Here is a 21,866-nt window from a genome sequence, read left to right on the forward strand (position 1 = left end):
ACAAATATAAATAAATAAATAAATGGGCATTCCATGTTTGATAAGCTACACTCTGTATCAACTTGTAAAAAGGCTGAATTGCTGTAAGAACAATTTCTTTCTGCCAGAATATTCTATACTATACCTTTCTTTCCTTTAATTTTCCTTCTTTTATTTTTTCTCTCAAGACTTGGGAGTTCAGGAGAAGATCCATCCTAAGGAGATAAAGAAAATTGAATAATATTAAATATGTAAAGGCCATTATCCAGGAGGGGAAAAAAAGAACCAGTTCTAAGATCGTCATACATTATTCTTCATTATTGCTACCATCTCTAACAGGGCAGTAGGAGTCTCATGAACATGGTATGAACTCATATTAGTTGAATGAATGTATCTGATTAAAAAAAAATACAATCCAAGATCAAGTACCTCCCTAGCATCCTAGAGGGACGCTAATCCCACAGGGCTTAGGCAAAGCATATCACCTTGGTAAAAGCTAATAATACATGAATCAGATTTCATAGTTTCTACTTTAGAATTCAGCAAGAAAATCTTTACAACAAAAAACTCAACAGCCTGAGACAAGCCCCAAGATATTAGCTTTGTCATAAGACAATCTCTCATCCAATAACATCCATACAGCATCTAGCTCAAAGGAGCAGAGTTGGAATGACTACTTTGTTATATTGTCCCAATATTAAAGGAAACAGCCCATTTTCTCACAGTGCCAGATTCCAGACTATATTACCACCAGCAACTCTTTCTTTTCAGAAAGGGTTAGGCAATATTAACATCACAGGTGCCAGAAGAGAACTATCAGTGAAGTAATGGATTCTAAAAAGACCAAGCTGGGTAACTTAAGTACAAAAGATAGAGTAACAGAGACTAAGACTATGCTCATATAGATGTACTCTCATAGTATAAAACCACCTTAGTGTTAAGCCTAGTAGTCCTGGGTCCGACAAGCATACATGCCCTACAAATGCAACACTAGAGTACCTTTCTTCAGCAGCAGTACAGAATGCATCATGAAAACAGATAAAGTTACAGCTGAAGATGTGGCTCATTCCTTGGTCAGGTGATACAAAGAATCATTGGCTTAGATACTAGTTTTAGAGATGACTTCATATTTTCCTAGTACTATACATTCATATTCAATTACATCTAACTTACTAGAGTTACTCAGTTAAAGAAACCCGTAGGATAAGAATATGAAAGTAAGAGTAAGCTTCCGAAATCTTTTATTCCAGAGTAGGGAGAACCACAACACCAGATACCCAAGAAAAATTAAACAGTTAAGTCTTTCTAATTAAGGCCAAGTCGCCACATGAAATGTTCTACAAAAAGCACAGGAATCATACTCACTCCAGTGGCTCTTCGTTTCTTTCTAATATTCTGGACATCATTTTGTTCAGCACCAGAAGTACAGCTACTGTCTGTGGCTGCATCTGTCAAACTGGAGATTGCAAGGGCTAAGGCTGCATTTGATGATAAAGAGTTTCCTTCTCCATTACTCTCCTGGGCATTGTGATTCTCTGAAAGTGGTGTAGAGCTCTCCTGGCTGTGCAGGTCTGTTGCCAAATGCATCAAAGGTATCGTATGGTCAGATGATAATTGAGCACTATGTCGCCTTCGAGTAGCAACATTTTCAGCTCTTTCACCTGTTCTTAGGGAGGCAGCTAGAGGTGTCACTTCCTGCTTAAGGCCCATGGTTGTTTTTTGACTCTGTGCAGACCTCAATGAGCTATTAGGTGAAAAAATCTGCTGGGGCTCATTTTCTTTGCCTGTACCTTCCTCACTGAAGAAGCTAAACACAGAAGGAGCCCTGTCCATGATCACACTGCTCTCTGAAAGGCTTCGCTTCCTTGCCAACCCAGGGGATGAAGAAATGGAAACACCTTCCCACTGGAATCCTTCTAGACTGGACAGATCAGGCTCCCCATCCAAATCCAAGACCTCTTGTTCATTTTGAACTAGAGGCACCATTTCGATGCCGAACCTCGAGAAAGAAAGAAAAAGAAAAATAATTAATCAGACATGGTTGGGAGAGGGGGCACCACTTAATATGCCAGACTCTGTTAAGCACTGAGGTTACAAATATAAATAGATGGTTTCTGCCCTCAAGGAGCATTAAGAGTTCTAAACATAAAGTAAGTTAACTCTACTGTAAGTATTATAATGTAACAAGTACCAAATTAGATATTTGTATACAGCTATATACAAAAGGAGGGAATAAAAACTGAGGGTTTTATTTAATATGGAGCTCTAAATCAACAATAATAAATACGTAATTTTTAACAGCAAACAAATAAAAAATAAACAAAAATGTTTATTAAGCATTTACAAGCAGCAGACACCATGCTAAGAACTTTAAAATCTCAATGATACAAGTTACAGGAAGAGAAAAGGGGGCACAATAAGTATGTTATTTCGACAAGGATAGAAATTTAAGCCTAGAGGGCTATGTAATTATAAAGCAGGATGATTTTCAAACTTTGCTACTTTCAAAAGTAGCAAACCTATGTTGAATGCTGCTTTACCATTCAGAAAAGTTTAGTGCCTCAACATAAGATGAATAGCCAAACTATTACACAAGTACTTAGGAGAAAGTATTTTGTGATCACAAATACAATGCCTAGAGCAAATACAGAAGGATAACCATCCACACTTTCTTAGAACAGTAATGTAATGAACAGAAAGGTAATGAGACAGAAAGGTAATGAGAACAGTTATACCTAAAAGTTGTACCACTCATTAAGATCTATAGATAGATACAGAGCTATAGATTGACTTTTTTTATGCTGTCACTTTATGGCCCCTATCACCAAAGTGCTAGATTTCTAAGTTTTTTTCCTTGTCCCTACTTCATTTCTCAGAAGTAGGTGTGCTTCTTTTTAACCTGAATTCCCTGCTAGGAAACACTTTATTCCATTTGTTATAGAGTAGCAGTCACTCTTGGATATTTAAACCAGACATCTACAACGTATATTTTTTGCAAACATTTAATTAAATTTAACAAGGAGAATTCTCTTGACCAGAATCAAAGGGTAAGTTTAAAAGAAAAAAAGGGAAATGGATACTGAAAAGAGGCACACACCTGGGTAAGCCTTTGCCTAGCTCTTGCTTTTTCTTGGTTACTTGCTGAATGACCTGTTCCCAGTTGACATTTCTCCGAGATGCATTTAGAATCTGCCGAAGGGTTGGCTTGAGCCCAGACTCCTTCTCTGTCTCACTCTTTCGATGACCACTGATATTGCGGATGCGGCGAGCACTGTTGAGGTTTGGCTCAGGAAGGTGTGCTCCAGTTTTGCTCTTCAAGCTAATGTGACGGGTTAGATCTCTCTGGAGTGAGGCAGGGAAGCCAAGCTTACTTAGTTCAGGCAGGAGAGGGCCTGAGGGCTGACCTATATCGTTTTTTTGAAGCTCAGCATCCAAGCTAGTACTCTCAAAGCCTTCTGTTTCATAAGATACATGAGATTTAACAGGGTCATCAACCTGTGCATCTTCTAGAGCGGTTTTCAAATCTAGCAGTAAGTCAGAGTGTGGGCTGGCTACAGATGTCATTTGTAACTCAGATTCTTTCTGGTGAACTGTTGAGTTACATGGGGAAGTGGATGGTTTTCTAGATGTTTTCAGGTTTTGGTCATCCCCCCTTTTCTCATCAGCAGCATGAGTACTGCAGGATAAAACTTCTGTAGTTGCAGAACCCAGGGTTCCAATTTTTGTTCCATTCTTTTGTGCATCAGATATCTCTCCATCACTTTCATCTTCTAATGCGTCTACTTGAAACTCAATCTTCAAAGATCCTTTTTCAGACTCTTCTACATTCCTACTTGCTTTTGCATAATTCCTGGTCCTTTTAGAAGCGCTAAGAAGTGGATTTTGCAATGACTCATTACACTCTAGCACATCTTTGGCTTTTTGTAATGTATCACTTAAATTTTCATCAGGTTCCCTTTGAGTTCCAAATGTACTTTTATGCCCTTTTAAAACACGAGGACCTGAATTTCGCAATTTGGGTACGTAAGAACCCTGATTATCTTCCACAGTGGGTTTGTTCAAGGGGTTTGAGTGTTCTCCAGGAAAAAAAGAATTCGTTTTGGTGTTTTTTGAGGGATTCTTTGAATCTTGCTTTTGAGGAGCTGATTTAGTGACTGGAATTGGAAGGAGTGGGGATTTTAGCAATGGCATCTTATTTAAGGTATGCTCTTGTTCAGGTTTTTCTATAATGGGGCACTCTCTCACTACCTCATAGGAAGCAGTGCAGTCAGAAGTGGCTTTATGATTAAGAGATCTAGTATGTGTTTCTTTTTGTGATTTCAGTGCTGGAGAATTATTTCTTTCATCAATTTGGGGCTCTTGTATTCCTGTGGTTATCAAGCTAAAATCAAAGAGAGGCTTGTCTATCGTTTCCAACTTGTTACCAGTGACTTCTTTCACTCCCGATTGTAAATCCAGAGTCTTCTGGGAAGGGTAAGGAGTCCAGCGACGGAGCTTTTCCCTTGCTACACTGCCATTCTTCCCACCAACTTTGGAAGCTAAGGTATCTGTTTGTTTAGTGGTTTGGCTTTCCAGGTGCTCAAAATTGAAGTCAAGTAAGCCTTCTGAAGAAAACTTATCACTTGTAAATCCTTCAGAAGGACCTCTGTATGTGGCGACTGCACCAACTTTGCCATTTTCTTGCCGCTGCCACTTATATCTCTCTTGATTGTATTTGTTTGACTTAGATTTCTTGTTCCATAGCATAGTCATGTCTTCCATTTGACAGTTAGAATTTCTGTTTCTGCTTGGTTGAAATTTGTCTCCGGGGCCACTGTAATTCCAACTATTTGTGCTACGTACACTGGATTTCCAGTTTCCGTTACTGCTGTTCATATGCCGACTGGAAAAGCCACCTGTTCCTTCAGAATGCCAACTGGAATTCCTTCCTGTACCATTATGATTCCAATCTACCATTCCACTATTTGAATGCCAACCACCTCCAGAATTACTATGGTTGTGAAACCAAGTTGAGGAGCCTCCTGTAACACCCTTATGCCAGCCAGAACATCCCCTTGATCCACCACTACTCCTCGAAGAATGTGGGAAGCTGTTTTTCCTCGTATTATTATAGCCATCTTTCTCCCATTTCCGGTCCCGCTGAGGAGGTCCACGATGATGCCATGCTGGCTGACTGTAGCTCTCTCTGTCTTGGTAAGGAATTCGGTCTTCTCGTCTCCGTTGGGATCGCCTGTCATCGGAGTTTATTTCTTGGCTGCTATTGGAAGGTTCATCTTGCCTGGAAGAAAAAGTCTTTCATTAGTGATTTAAAAGAGTTCTGCTGGTCCCTCTACAGGCATAACCCACCAAACTTCCCCTCTGCCTTCCTCCTCTGTTACCTAGAATATGTAACAGAGACTACTTTTATTTCAAATAGTAGGTGCTTTCATATCTCTAAATGATATAAACTTATATTTCACAATTTGTTGATTAGAAACTAATATCTTGTGTCTCCAATCACCCCCAAAATATTAAAAACTTGACACATTTATACTATCTTCCCTCTCCTGCTCCTGTTTTTCTCGGCATATTCTGGGATTTTGTCCCTATCATCCAATTATTATTTTTATATTATACAACTTTTTGAAAATAAGAACAAGTATATTTTGTAGCTATGGTTAGTTATCATAGTTAATACAATTTAAATTCACCTGCTCTTAATACCATGATTTCTTCAATAGTTGGTTCTTCCTGAAAACCCAGATTCTTAACCTATTTTAAATGGTAAGATTTTACTTTGCATAATCACTTTCATTAATGAACACTTTATTAAGTACACATTCAGTGACTGTTAGTGGTAAAAGAAAACTTTTATGTATAGTTCCTCTTCCTGAAGGGCTTATAATCTAGCTAAGGAAATAAGCAGGGTCACAAACAGGAGTAAAATAGCACATAACAAGTAGGAGCCACAGTAAGTGCTATAAGGAGCTTCATGAGCTAGAGGTTTTTATAAAGAAGCTACAGCTGTTTCAACTATTCATGTTAGACAAGGAGCTCACAGAAACGTGAATAAATTTAAGCAAACATCACAGGAATAGGCGTAAAATCATTTTTCTCTAAAAAGCGCCTATAGTATGCCTAGCTCAGTGCTTAGCATGTGGTATGTGCTCAAAAAATTGAATAATACTACTTAAAATGTATTGAGTACCTACTTATCATAAGGCATTTAGTGCTAATCACTTTACATAGATTATCTCATTTAATTTTCACAACTCTGCAGCAAGTAGCATTATTCCTACTTTTTAGATAAGGAAACTGAGGATTAGAGAGGTTAAGTAACTTGCCTAGAGCAAGATAGCTAGTTAGTGTTACGGTAGAGATCTGAACCTTGGTGTCTGACTCTAGAGCTCTTTTTTTTTTTAATTGAAGTGTAGTTGATTTACAATGTTGTGTTAATTTCTACTATACAGCAAAGTGATTCAGTTATACATATATATGTATATATACACAAATATATATATACATTCTCTTTCATATTCTTTTCCATTATGGTTTATCACAGGATACTGAATATAGTTCCCTGTGCTATACAGTAGGACCTTGCTGGTTTATCCATTCTACATATAATAGTTTGCATCTGCTAATCCCAAACTCCCAATCCATCCCTCCCCCACTCCCCCCTCCCCGTTAGCAACCACAAGTCTGTTTAGAGCCCACGTTCTTAACCACTAGACCTTGACAGAATAAAAATCTCGAAGTTTCTGCAGTTGGGTTCCCTCCTTAAATTTTAAACTCAGTATTGACTTTAATTGGCTTTAAAAGCTTCGAATGTCTATAAGATTTTGGACACAAATTGGAATTTCCTCCTTTTTCACATGACGGAATTAAAAGTTAATTTACCTAAAAGCTCAAACATCCACTTACATTATGAATTACAACTATTTCTAAACAGGAGACCCTAAGTCCCCAAGTGACAAGTGTTACTACAGATACTTGGAAGATTTTTGTACCACCATTAACCAAATTGTTTTTTTGTTTCTAGGCAGTATGAAACTTATGACATCCAAGGAGATCACTGACTTGGCTCCACTAATTATGATCCAGAAACGAGGAGAATTGGGCAATAAGTGAGTCACAAAGTAAAATTCCTAGATCATCATGAATTGGCTAGGTCAGGGGGACAATAGCATGCAGCTAAACCCACAGCCCAGAAAGAACAATCTAAACTAAAAACCTCATGAAGGAAAAAAGAAAAACACCTCATGAAGAAATAAGTAGATGACTTTATAAATAGGTCACCAAAGAGGCATATAAAAATAATCAAAGAATAGTATCTACAACATGAATGTCTAATTTATTGAGAAGCTCTTTTACCCTCTGACTTAATGTTTAATCATTTATACAGATAAGCTAATAGTGGCACAAGAGTGTAACAACAAAAATAGAAGTTAGTCTCCTAGAGGCTCCAACACCCTAAAACAAGAGTAAACTACAGCTATACTGAAAGTAGTGACAATGTCATTTGAAGGATAAGCAACTAATCAATTTAAGAACCATGTTGCTACAGACATTTTAAAACTAAGAAAGTCTCCTTTAAGGACTTGTTCAAAAAACTTTTAGCATATAGAATAAAAACTACTTCTTTTTTATATTCAAACCTCTAACTGAAAACGAAATACAGACCAGGGATAACTAGTATTCAAGAAGGATCTTTAAAATTTTTATAATTTGAAACGTTTTTTACCATGTTCTAGGACTTAAAAAATTACCCCACCTCATAACTGGTTCTATATCTCTTTTACTCATATCTGAAATTTTCTGCTTCATTAATTAAACTCTTCAGACCACATATCAGTAACGTTAAAATACAAAAGGCTAATACCTGAATTATAGATGTAGGTATGAAATTATGTAGTACAAGCTATAAAACTTCTATTGCTGAAATGATCCTGACACTGTCCAATTGAATATAAATTTATTCAATAAATATTTACTGAAGAAATTAATAATAAAGGGATAAATCAAATTTGGTAGAAGCACCATGTTAATTCACATTAGGCAAAACAATTTTTTCCTAAGGGATGAAATAAGAAATGCTATATAACATATTCAAATGAAGCTTATTCACTAATACCTTTCCACTAGAAAATCTGGATACCAAATAAGAATTTATTGGTATCCAAAAAAATTTGGAACTAATAAAAACAGTTCTAAACATAGTTATCAACATGGTAAAATTCAGATACATAGCAGCTATAGCTAGCTTTTAGGTAGGGTCAATACTGAGTTTTTGGTTTTTTTTTTTAAGGAGTTAATACAGTAGTTCAAGAAAGCATTCCATTGCCTTTTATAAATAAGACAGCAACTTCAAGGTAAACTTTAAAATTAAGATAAGTAAGTCTGTGGCACAACTTTGTAAATCAACTATATTTCAATAAAAAAATAAAATTTAATTTTAAAAAAAGGTAAGTCTAAATGCTATAGGCTGAAAAGAATGTAAATGGAAAATGTATTCTCTACTACATTCTGTTTCAGATAGGCTTTTTAAAATATCAAAATTATTACTTACCGACTTTGTTCTTTCCTTTGCTTTATTAACTGAACGAGTTCCTTGTCAAAATAATCTTCCTCTTCTTCTTCCTTTCCATCATCTTCTCTTTCCTGGGCATCAACATTATCTTTGTGCAATTGGCCAGAAATGTGCTTTGCATACGCAGAAAGACCCACTTCTGTGACCCCGCACACTCGGCACTCATGACTACTGTCCCTAGGGAAAGAGGGAGATGAGGGACATTCAATTCTCCCCACCGGCATGGCACACTCACAAGATCTGTTATAGTTTCCTCTGAAAGACACTGCACACTTTGGCACAGTGAAAAATTAGTTCTAATCAATTTCAGTGCTCCTTTCATCACTTTTAATAAGTTTGTTCATAAGTTACTTTTGAAATGAATTAAAGATTCTTTTCCAGCAATCAAGAGGCAATACACTTTAGAATAATATAGTTTAGGAGGAGAAATCTTCTTGAATTGCTGTACTTAAAACCTTGCCAGAGGAAACGTGGTGAAAGGGGAGGCAGGGCGGGGGGCTCAGAGCAAACAGAAGTTGCTCCAGAGCACACCCATGGTGCCAGCTGCACTCAGAAAGCCTGGCGACAGCTCTTACATTTAATCTCTGGCTCAAAAACTTTCTCCCAGTGAAAATTAAGGGGTGGAGAAAAGGGTAGGCAGTGTAGCCAATCATAACCTGGTAACTAAATCGGAACAGCTGGAGCTCTGCCTGGAATGTGAAGATTCCGGACCCCAGGGCAAATGATAGTAGTAGTCTCAGCAAACTTTTCTGGTCGGATGATACATGTGATCTACATTCTGCTTCAGAAGGGCTTATTTTAAAGGGAATGGAAAGCATTTCAGTTGTAGGAAGTTAACAGCTGTGCTAGGCAAATGGTTTTTCTCAGGTTTCAGAAAAGAACACCACTGAGAGAGAAGTATAACCAGGTTCTCGGTTAAGAAAGATAATTGGGCAGGCTTTTTCTTCTTTTACTTTACACACTTCATGGTATATCTCATACTTGGCCAGCTTAAGAAGCCAAAGTCTTGAATCAATGTCCAGAGCTGTAGTAGATGAATAATTTAACTGCTTTTTTAGCTTCCTGAGTCCCTTGATTGGCTCAGCGATCTATGCAGTCATTGATGAGAAACACCTGAACACCATGGGCACATGTGTAATAAATGGACAGTAATATCCACTCAATAATCCAAATTGGCTTAACTCTATCATTTGTCTTGGGTTAATACTAGTGATATTTTTGCACTTCCTATGCCATTCTATAAAAACACACATACAAAGACATGCTGTCTTTGATAAGACAGACAGACACAGAAATACATACACAACACTGCTTCATCTTCCCCTCACATATATCCAACAAGACATGGGCAGAATTCACATCAGTTAGCCAGAAGAGACCCTCAAAATTAAGCACCTCATTTACTAGAAGATGGTTTCTGTTACAGATCATCTGAATATTCATTAAAAACAGAAAACTTGGGCTTCCCTCGTGGTGCAGTGGTTGAGAATCTGCCTGCCAATGCAGGGGACACGGGTTCAAGCCCTGGTCTGGGAAGATCCCACATGCCGCGGAGCAACTAGGCCCGTGAGCCACAGTTACTGAGCCTGCGTGTCTGGAGCCTGTGCTCCGCAACAAGAGAGGCCGTGATAGTGAGAGGCCCGCGCACCGCGATGAAGAGTGGCCCCCGCTTGCCACAACTAGAGAAAGCCCTCGCACAGAAACGAAGACCCAACACAGCCATAAATAAATAAATAAATAAATAAAATTTAAAAAAATAATAAAAGGAACAAGAGTTCATTTAAAAAAAAAAAAAACAAAAACTTACTGAGCAACTACTAAATTCCAGGAAACAAGCTAAGTATATGGTTAATGGTGACAAATTATAAACAAACAATGCCCAGTAAGTAAACAAAACAGTTTTTTACTTTGTGCGAATCATGAAAAGCACCTCAGAAAAACGGAGAAAATTCGTAAGTTTCCATCTTTTTTTTGACTTTGTACCTCAAATGCTCTGGATGCGATATAGTCTTTGACATTAAGATTCATTTTAATGAGTTCTGACCAGATTCCCTGAATTACCCTGAATATCGATAGTTTAATTCCTTCTAATCCTCCAGGAACTTAAATACATTATTTTCACTGAGAGTTTTCAACTGTATTTTACTACAATTATATAGTTAAAGAAAAATAATCCTCAACTTTCTCCAGTTTACCTGGGATATCCACACTCTTCTCTCAAGCAATTAAAATTAAGGTAGTTCATTCAAAGTGAACGTTAACTTGTAACTGAAAGCAAGCCTTTTCTCACAGCAACACAGAGTCAAGTTTAAAATGTATATATAAATAGAAATCTATCCCCAATGGGCAGCATCAGAAGAATCTGAGGACTGTAACAAACTTGGCATACATAATTTACACTATAATAACAACTCAAATCAACTGAATTTTCTGGTTAGAAAATCTTTTGGGCTTTAAACTCTCTACAACTGTGGAAAATGTTTTTAGTCTACTTTTCTACCTAAAAGTTTATAGAACGCTAAACTGTATATTGCAGTACCAGGGACATCATTCTAAAAGGTATTCTTGAATAAAATCCCTGATTTTATCCTTACTTCCAAAATGCAGAGAATTTTTTTCTTTTTCTTTTTTGGCTGCGCCACTTGGCATGCGGAATCTTAGTTCCCTGACCAGGGACGGAACCTGTGGCCCCTGCAGTGGAAGCACGGAGTCCTAACCACTGGACCACCAGGGAATTCCCACGGAGAATTTTTCATAGGTCCAAACCATCAAAATCCCTCTTTAAAAGACATAATTGGAAAACCACACTGACTTTTTAAAATATTAAGGAATGTAGTATAAAGTAGACAGTAACTAACTCTGTTAAAAATAAATATCCATAATCATAAACCCACATATTTTGCAATTTCCAAAGCACAAGTATATGTTGGACATGTATCAAACACTCAAACACAGATTTTTAAAACATTTTTGCTTTCATTGCAAGAAAGAGTATTAACCATAATTCCGAAGTTACTTCATAGAAAAATACCTCGAGATCCTACCCAGAATGGTCTAGCAATAAGTGCAACATAAAAGTTAACACTAAAAACACAGATTTATCAAAACACAGAAATCCTTAACATTTTTCTTATAAATGAAATCTAGTTTGTTTGTTTGTTTGTTTTTTAAAGATAAGCTTTACAAGAAACTTCAAAAAGAGAAAAGAGAGAATCTACATTTATACTGGGAAAGAGCAGGATAGGTCAACCACATCTTGTGAAAATTCAAATGTGTCTGTGTCTGGAGTCAAGCATATTACAATATGCATTCAGGCTCCCAAATAGGGTGTTTGGGAAACCACATGTTCTTTAAAGCTAATAGCAAATTAAATAATATTTGAATGATGCTATTTTCCAATTTTTTATCAATAACCAGTTAAAATACTACTTTGTATAAATATATAAAGTAATTGTTGGGAAAAAAGTACCGGTTTACTTCCTGACTAATAAAGGCAATAATTTTCCTCAGAGCGTTTTAACAGAGGGCCCAAATTAGCTTCATCCTGTTACCACACAATTTCCTCTCATGTGTGAAAGGCAAAGCCTTCAGATATTCTATCCATAAGCTCCTCTTTATTAAGCTTGCTCTAACTATACCACAACAGCTGGCTGATAAATTAAGGTTTGTGGCCTTTTAATGGCATCTATCTGTAGAAACTACTTACAGGCCATACATCTGAACAAGTACATTAGGAAGAAATAGGGAAATGCTCCAGATGTCTACAATCATGAACTAAATAAGTTACTCACTTCTCAATCAAGCTTGCATTCAAAACCTAAAAAAATGCTTACATTTCTTAACCAGATCACAACCAAAAATTATAGTGATACTTAATATCAGAAAGCCAGTAATAAAACATGGAATCCAGAGGAAATAATCACAAACTGAGGATAGGAAGAAAAAAGATAATGACTGATAACTATTTGTCCCTTTGGTACAAACTAGTGATGACTGTTTGTCATGGCAATAAATGTTTCAAGTCAGTAAATGATTTTTAAGATTGTGTTGTTTTTTATAGTTTTGCCAGCTGTTTTTCCTTGCTACCTGCTTGCCTTCTCCCTTATAATCTGTACTGGCCAGGAAACCATACCAAACCTGATAGCACTATATCTAAAATATGAGTAAATTAAGTACCAAAGTGCTCTCCTCTAAATAAAATAAGTTTGGGTGTTAACAGTGACATTAATATTGTCAGTTCAGAGGCTTCCGATGCTTATTCCTTAACTATCTGATTATGCTCCAAATAACTAAAAACTGTAGACAAAATCTCCATGGCACAATTAAGTTGATGAGTGGGAGGAAAGGAGAAACAAATTACAGAACAATACATATATGGCATGTGGTTCAGTTATGGTAGTAAGACAAAACAAAATGTCTGTATATATAAATATAAATCTATGTACACACACAGAAAAGAGGTTTGGATAGGATATACACTAAACTGTTGACTTTCCTCTAAGAGGGGAGTAGGAAGCAGGGGAGGGAGTGAAAGGACCTCTACGTTTTTACTTTTTATGATTCTGTATTGACTATGAACATGAATCTTAAGTTATCAAAATTTGTTTTTTTAATGTTTTAATTAGCTAATGAGTGATCTTTGAATAAAATAAGGCATTAGTCTTAGAACAAAATGAGCTTCTCTCCTAATGACTAGATTTACTAACCTCATTTGTTTTGTTTGATTTTATAATACAGTACAGGTCACTAGGAAGCCCAGAAAAAGGTGAAATCCAGAAAGAAGTATGTTGGAAATGGGATCAAATAATTAAGGTAATCCACATATAGGGAATCAAAGGTTGGCTGTATTTCATAGGTTCCAATGATAATGAGTTAAAGATCATATATACTCAAGGTATTATAAGGGCTCTCCACATTAAATCCGAGTGAACGCCTCTTTTATACTGCTGCTAAGACCTAACCTTCACACAGTAAAGGACTGAGACCATGGAAAATTCCACTAATATGCTAAACAGATGCTGAAAGTTTAATAACATATTAATTTGCCCACACAACCTAAAACTATATTACTTAAAACACAAATAACTACAAATGACTTAGGTTGGCATCTTGATCAAAGCTTGCACAGTAAGTCCCCTACATACGAACGAGTTCCGTTCCGAGAGAGTCCAATTTGTTCGTAAGTCCAACAAAGTTAGCCTAGATACCCAACTAATACAATCAGCTATATAGTACTGTACTGTAATAGGTTTATAATACTTTTCACAGATAATAATACATAAAAAACACAAAAATAAAACATTTTTAACCTTACAGTATAGTACCTTGAAAAGTACAGTAGTACAGTACACCAGCTGGCATACAGGGGCTGGCATCAAGTGAACAGGCAAGAAGAGTTATTCAGCAGAGGAGGGAGAGGAGGTGGGAGATGGTAGAGCTGAAGGATCGTCAGCAATAGGAGATGGAGGGCAAGCTGCAACTTGCGTTCACTCAGATTTAATGTGGAGAGCCCTTATAATACCTTGAATATATATGATCTTTAACTCATTATCATTGGAAACTATGAAATACAGTCAACCTTTGATTCCCTATATGTGGATTACCTTAATTATTTGATCGTCACACCTGACGTTGACGGCACAGGTGCTGGTTCCTTGCTGGATTCAATTCTATCTACCCTATTGAAAAAACGATCCAGTGATGTCTGACTAGTAGCTCTTTTTTTCTTGTCATAGATAACACGGTAGCACTGGATTGCATTCTGAACAGCCGCTGCAGCCTTCGTGTACCATTCTATGTTAAGGTCCTGTGCCTTAAAAACTAACAGTGCCTCCTCCAATAAAGAAAATCCCCTTGCCACTTCCTGCGTCATGAATCTCTTCGGTTCTTCAGTTACTTCTTCCTCTTGTCTCTCTTCATCCTTTCTCTGGGCCTCCACTTCCACCAGGTCTTCACTAGTAAGCTCTTCGTGTTGCACAGCGAAGAGTTCAACGAAGTTGTCCTCTTGCAGATCAAGCTCCAGCTTCTTGCTGAGGGTCACTAAGTTGCTGAAGACCTCTTTGAACTCCTCATCCACCTTCTCAAATCTACGAAAATCGTGAACAAACTGCAGGCAAAGGTTCTTCCAAACCCCATTCATGGTGACAGCTGTAACCTCATGCCAAGCAAAGTCAGTGTTTTTTATGGCCTTGTAGATGTTATAGTCCTTCCAAAATTGTCACAAGGTTGCTCCTGATTCGTCACTCACCTTTACCGCCTGACGAAAAGTGTGACATAAATAATATTTCTTGAAAGTTGCTACAACTCCCTGGTCCACAGGTTGGATGAGCGACATATATTCAGTGGCAGACGCACTACTTTGACTTTGGGATGAAAGTTGTCCATGAATGGGGGTGGCCTGGAGCATTGTCAAGCAGCAAAAGAATGTTGAATGGGACGTCCTTCTCCAAGCAATATGTCTCTACCTCTGGGATAAAGTGGCAGAAAAACCAGTCCTGGAAAATGGCCTGTGTAATCCAGGCTTCGCTATGTTTTTAAGGGCTCTTGGGTTCTCTGAATGATAAACTAAGAGAGGCTTCAGCTTCATATCACCAGAAGCATTGCCACCAAACAACAGAGTTAGCCTATGCTTTGCTGCTTTATAGCCTGGCATCAACTTTTCCTCCTTACTGACGCAACTTTGGTCTGGCATCTTCTTCCAGTACAGTCCTGTCTCAACCACATTAAAAACCTACTTGGGTAAATACGTGCCTTCATCAATAATTTCTCGAAGCATTTCAGGAAATTCCCGGGCAGCTACTGTATCTGCACTCGCTGCCTCACCACTTACTTTTACATTGTGAAGGTTGGCTCTAGCCTTGAACCGATGAAACCAGCCATGGTTAGCATTAAAAGACACGCCCTCTGATTCTTTGCCGCGTTTCTTCTTCAAGTCTTCATAAAGGCTTTTAGCTTTCTCTTGAATCAACATTAAGCTGAGCGGGACTCAACGCTGATGCTGATCCTACATCCGCACATTGAGAAGCTTCTCCATCTCCTCCATCACTTTTCCACGCTTCTTCAGTATTATTGTCGACATCATTGGCCCAGCAGATTTCGCTGTTCCATGATCTTGTCCTTCTTCTTTAGAATCGTGCTGATGGTTGAACAATTCATGTTATAAGAACAAGCGACATCTACCATCTTTTCGACTTGCTCCACTCTCTCAATTATTTTCACTTTGTTTCCGTCTTTATCGCTTGGCGCTTCTTAGCAGTACCAGCTACCTCACTGCTGCTTTTAAGCTTGCTTCTGGACATCCTGGACTTAAAATAAAAATACTGTACTACTGTACTCTCTATAGTACTTTACAGTAACGCACACAAAAGCACAACCACTTGCAGAGGATGCACGCACATGACAATGTATGCTAGACACATGAACTAACTTAAGTAATTGGACATGGGAACACACATTCCCATCTGTGAAAGTTCACAACTTGAAGGTTCATATGTAGGGGACTTACTGTAACCATTATTCATGGACTAAGGTATAATTCATATTTCTGTTTCCCAAAGTTTCTCTGTTCCATACTGTATCCAAACTTCAAATTCACACATGTCCAAAACATCAAAAGAGGAAACTTAGTTGGAAAAAAAGACACAGGATATACATACATGCTACATTTAATGTCTTAAAGGTACTTATTTGTTAGATTTTCTTTCCTTAAACATCTCAAGCTTCAATTCACAAAATAGCATTCTTAGATACTCAACATTTATACATCTATTTTATTTACACTAATGAGATTCAGTGCTATTTAGGAGACTTTGGACTTTTCAGACTATTCCAGCAACAGTGAAGGTTTATGGCCTGCAATAATTTGAACACTGCTGAGGCAATAATATGAAATGTTCTAGTGGCAAGGCTGCTGTGTAGGAATAAGAAAGCTTACTAATGAGAGAACTAGCTCATCCCCACCCACCTTTGTTGTAATCTATTTGCTAGAGCTGCTGTGAATTCTACACATTTGAGATGCACAAAGATTTATCCCTTTTGAAGGCAAAAAAAAATCTATTGTACTTATTATTAATTCCAAAAGATAGTTCTATGCCGTAAGACAACATTCATTTATGAAGGATTACTATAAAATAAGCTGACAAGCACCATCAGCCCTCAGATCCCCCCACAACCAGAAGTTTACGGAAGACAGCCGTCCCATACCTGCCCTTCAGGTTCTCAAGTTCCCTGTGATGCAACATGCTCCGCATGTGTTCGTCCATCTCCTTCAAAATTAAAGAAAGCAGGTTAAACTAAGGGGGATTGCTTTGGGGAAAAAAATTCCTCTGTCCTGTTCAATCAACAATTGGGGCTCAAGCTCCTTGTATCAAAGTAGTGTTTGCAGTTACCATTCTCAATTCAATATTGGAATCAGTTCCTTATTAAGTAACTCTTTAGCTTGTTTTTTGACATATTTCATTTCTAAATAAAGCAATAGTTTAAAAAGACCTATTTAAGTGGCTTTTCAAAAAGTTTTGAAAGTATATTGTATTTAGGAGGCAAAAGACTAAATAATAAACAAATATGTTAAATTCTATCCCAATATAAGGAATTTACTTAAGTTTATTAAAAAAAAAAAACTGCCTGAAATCACATAACTTCTCAACTACTTGGCTACTTTTCACCATACTCTCTTTCCCCACTCAACTGAGAGTTTCTCAACAGTTAGTTACAACTCTTACCCATGTCTTGGCCAGGGCCTGACATACAGTTACTAATATTTATTGAATGAACAGATGGATACATCAATTCTAGACAGAAGTTACAGATATAACAGAATTTTCCTATAGTAGGTCAAAAAATGCCTTGAACACGGCAGTTCAATCACAGCTTCACCTTCACTGCCCACTCCCTTCCCCACACCAATTGATTTGTTTGGTTCCAATGAAAAGTTTGAAAATATACTAGATTCTCCCCTCCCTCCCTCCCACCCTTGGTGGGAAGGAAATAAAATCTGTGGAAAGAGCTTCCACTTATAAGTGCGAGCGTGACACACACGCACACACACCTCAAAAAACTCAAAGTTGCAAATGTCTGTCTCTCTGTCACACAAAGTATATATAGCCAGTATGCCATAATAGAGAATGGCTGTTTACCAATATGATAAAAGGGTTACTACAATTGTTGAGTATTACTATTAACTGTGCCCTGTGCTAAATGCCTCAAACATTTTCTCACTTGAACCATAAAACACTGCTAAGGGAGGATTATTAACATCATCAGGACACAAGGATGCAGAGAAGCTAATTTGTTTATTCACCAAATACTTATCAAGTGCTTCTTAGGTGCCAAGTACAGAGCTAGGCATTGAAGGGATAAGTGTGAAAATATTTAGTCTTGCCCTTTCAGAGTCACAGAGTATCACGTGGTGAAACTAGGACTCAAACTCTGGCAGATCCAACACCAAAGTCAACATTTCAAACACCATGTCACGTTGCAAGCATCTAGTGCATTGAGATTTTTTTATCATATACAATTCATTTGTCAAAAAGAGTACAACAACCTCTTCTTTAAGTTATCTACACACAGTGTGATACACAGTGTTATGATTCAAAACACTTCCTTTAAACGGCAATTTTACTGAAGATGACCATCATTTCCTTCCTATCTCTACAAATGCTTCATCCGGAAGGGAGAGTTTTACATGTGACCCCTTCTAGCTACAACTGATTGGCCATTAACCAGAATGAACATTTATAGAGCGGAAAACTAAGTCGAGTTAGTGACAGGATACAGAATGAAAAAATCCATGAACAATATACAACACCTGCTCAAATCTCTATGCTTCCTGTTGTTCAGTTTTTGTTTCCCGTTGCTCAGTTTTTCCTTGGATTAGATTTAACATATGCCAAATCTCCTTTTCTTGAGCTAAATTTAAGTGGGTCTGTTTCTTGCAATGAAACTATTCCTAACCAAAAGAGTATTCATTGAAATAGCTTACTCTCTCTGATGTAAAAACCAATTCTGTATTCTATTTCAGTTATAAAAAATGTTATCATTCAAAACTAGTTTTAATGTGATTTTTTTTTTTTTTTCCACATGGCTTGCGGGATCTTAGTTCCCTGATCAGAGATCGAAGTCGTGCCCCCTGCAGGGGAAGCACAGAGTCCTAACCACTGGACCGCGAGGGAATTCCCTTAATGTGACTTTCAATTGTTTAAAATACTTCAATAATCTGTTTCTAAATTTACAATGTGAAATCCTCTTCCATCCTGCTGTATGGAATGAATGCAAATAATGAGACAACTGAGTTTTCAAAATAACTGAGAAAGATCCACAGGCACAGCTCCAAATGCATACCTGCAGAGTTACCAACCTTCTATTTAGTTCCTTACATCAGTGTTATGTTGTTAAAAGGAGGGGGAAGAAGGGAGAAAAAAAGGATTTGGGGTTGAACAAATTTGGAAAACACTGAGTAACAGAAACAAATTTTAGTATTTTTTAATTCCAGGGCTTCTCAGATTTTCATAAGTTAATAAGCATCAGGATACTCAGGGATGTAATACACAGTCACCCTAGATTCTTTTCTCCTTCACAGTGTATTTGGAGAAACCAAGGTAATACTAGTTTGGGAAACTAGAGGAAAGCACATCAACATAAGCTGTTCATAGTCTATTTAAAAATAAGTATCTGAGTTTATCCCTTTCAGTTAACCCATTCCGTTAATTTCTTACCCCATATCTTAACACTTAAATCACGCCATTCCCTTGCTTAAAAACCTATAGTTGGCTGTCCCTAAGGCAGGAGTAAATAACCCCAGCCCTTATTTAACTTTGTTGTGACCCATGGAAAAGTATGAAGAGAAGAAACATGTTTTAATCCAGAGTAGAAGAAATGCCAAAAAGACTTAAAGTAGCAAAATTATGAGATATAACAAGATAGGCCTGCTACTCCACGAAAATCTGACACCACACCTCTGAGTACCCATCTCATACCTTCTCAATTTCCCATCTCCCTCTAATCTGAAAGTAGCCATAAGGAATTTTTATTTATTGAAAATTTGAGTAAACCCTGGTCTAAATTTTTAAAATTGGAAGAACAGTTCTTTTACTTTTGTAAAAGGCAGCAAGTATATTACTAAACGTAATTTAAAAATCTCAGCTGATTTTTCCATCACTAACAGAAATCCTAAATAGGAAAAAAAAAAATTCTTCACCCCAGCCTATTAGATGGATCACAATCAAACCCCTCAGTCTAGCACTCAACACTGTTTATTAACTATCTTCACTTAAATTACAAATTAAATTGTGGTCCCACTACTCCCAAGATGAAACTGTTTTAATCAGGTAAGCCTTTTTACCGACTCCTAGAACTGTTATACTCCATTCTACCGCTATACCTTTGTATGCATTTTTCTCCCACCTAAAATCTCTCTTCTCCATTTCTTTTAAGCCATTTTACTCCCAAACATCTTTCAAGGTTTACTCAGACTTTGCTGGCTAATCTCATTCATGATAATCTTCCCAGTTCTCTGAACTTCCAATGACAATCAAGAACATCTTAAAAACACAGAGAAAAAATTCCTCAGTATTTAAGCTAGCAGCACTCTTGGAAAGCAAGAATAAAGGGGGAAAAAAAAAAAAAGCAAAATGTGAAACAAACTGCAGCCAATTTCCATAAAGCAAAGGTAAATTCTTTTAGTTCTTAAAAACATGTTTTTCTTTGAGCAACATCCCCACCTTGTGGGCGTCTAAGGATATAGTTAGTACCATTGCTGCTGTGCTGCACTTTTCAGAAGCATATGCAGAAAGAGAACTCCGCTACGTATCAATGTTGTTACCTTAGCTAATCAGAAAGTTGTTATAATCTCAACCTGAATTTTAATGTCTTTTCTCTATAACTGGTTACTAACTGAATTTCTGTTTATCATACTGTTTGAGTATCCTCAAATTCCAGGTGGAGGTTTAATAATATAGTTACTGGTTTTATGAGGCAGTAATGAGAAAAAAACCAGTGAAATAAGACTAAGGTTTAGGAAAGAAGCATAAGTAAGATGTTAAAAGCTTTTACCCATCTATAAATTCCATATGTCATCTCTGAAAAAATGATCAGTCATAAAAGCCTCAGATTCTCCCTCTTCTATTATTACCTTTTTTGAGCTGTACACAATGTGGCACAATATGCATTTTCGTTCTCGTGCCATAGTGACCAGATCTGAAGCACTCAACGTCATACCTGCAATGAGGAAGTAACATTTAGTAACCTTTTCTTCCCAGATGTCTTTTTAGATTCATCTTAACATAGCCCAAAATACAAATCCTGCAACTCCCTCACCTCCACCCTGCTCCCCCAGTCTTCCCATCTTGGTAAAGGAAAATTCCAATTTTCCAGGTACCTAGGGCAAAAACTTTGGGAGTCATCCTTGATCCCTCTTTCTCACCCCATATCCACCCTCATCAGCAAATCCTGCCAGTCCCACCTTGAAGTACATCCGAAATCCAACCACCCCTCACTCCTTAGCATATCTACCATCTCACATGGCACCAGCCTACTGACCTGACTCCCTATTTCCACTCTTGTCTGTCCTCTCATGGTCTATTCTCAAATTAGCAACCAAAGAGTCTCAGAACAGGATTCTTTTAAAATTTAAGTCAGATCATTTAACTCCTCTGCTCAGAATCTTCCAAAAGAATCCCATCTCACTCATAGAAAATCCAAAGTCCTTTGCCACGGGCTACAAAATCTGTTTCTCTCTCATTCTCTGACTCCATGCCCTATCACTCTCCCTGTATTGCTCCATTCAAGTTACTCTGTCCTCCTTGTTATTCCTTGATCACACCAGGGATTCTCCCACCTTAGGGTTTCTATATTTCCTTTTCTCTCTGCCTGGAATATTCTTCCTTAGGATGTACCTATGGCACAGCAGAGTTGACCCCACATCTCTTATTTCTGGTTTAAGAGCCTTTTCTCTGTGTTATGCTGACATTTAAAATATTTAAATAAATCCTTCAGACAAAAAAAAAAATGTATTTATGGTTTCCATGGCTCACTCTCTCATGCTGCCTCATCAGGAGGGCCTTCCCTGACCTCCTATAGAATACTGTACTTCCTGCCCTCCATTTCTTCTATCCCCCTTATAACCTGCTTAATTTTTTACTTTTTAATAGTACTATGGTAGATTGTTTCCATAGATGGCCACATTATCTCCCACCCCACGTGCTCTTTTGCAGTGTGACGTTGTCACCACCACCCATCAAAAGGTATAGAGTCTATTTTCCCTCCCTGTGAGCTGTTTTGACCAATAAAATGCAATGGAAGTGACAACGCAATTTCTGAAGCC

The 21,866-nt window shown here is 37.4% G+C and overlaps 1 protein-coding gene across 4 annotated transcripts in view; it reads right to left on the bottom strand.

Annotated features, from left to right (window-relative positions):
* The window catches only part of ZNF106 (zinc finger protein 106), a 61,637-nt gene that overhangs the window by 25,482 nt on the left and 14,289 nt on the right, over positions 1 to 21,866 (bottom strand). For 2 of the 4 annotated variants that reach the window (XM_082388693.1, XM_082388695.1), the window contains exons 2-7: positions 20,676 to 20,761; positions 16,751 to 16,812; positions 8,528 to 8,725; positions 3,077 to 5,257; positions 1,345 to 1,978; positions 125 to 194 (exon numbers count right to left, since the gene is read on the bottom strand). In XM_082388693.1, coding sequence (XP_082244819.1) covers positions 125 to 194; positions 1,345 to 1,978; positions 3,077 to 5,257; positions 8,528 to 8,725; positions 16,751 to 16,812; positions 20,676 to 20,759 — 3,229 coding nt within the window. In that variant the 5' untranslated portion in view covers positions 20,760 to 20,761. The remainder of the gene's footprint in view (positions 1 to 124; positions 195 to 1,344; positions 1,979 to 3,076; positions 5,258 to 8,527; positions 8,726 to 16,750; positions 16,813 to 20,675; positions 20,762 to 21,866) is intronic. The other 2 variants (XM_082388694.1, XM_082388696.1) reach the window with 2 other exon arrangements.

This window comes from Balaenoptera borealis, assembly GCF_965194805.1.
Source record: "Balaenoptera borealis genome assembly, chromosome: 3".
In the NCBI taxonomy this organism is placed as follows: domain Eukaryota; kingdom Metazoa; phylum Chordata; class Mammalia; order Artiodactyla; family Balaenopteridae; genus Balaenoptera; species Balaenoptera borealis.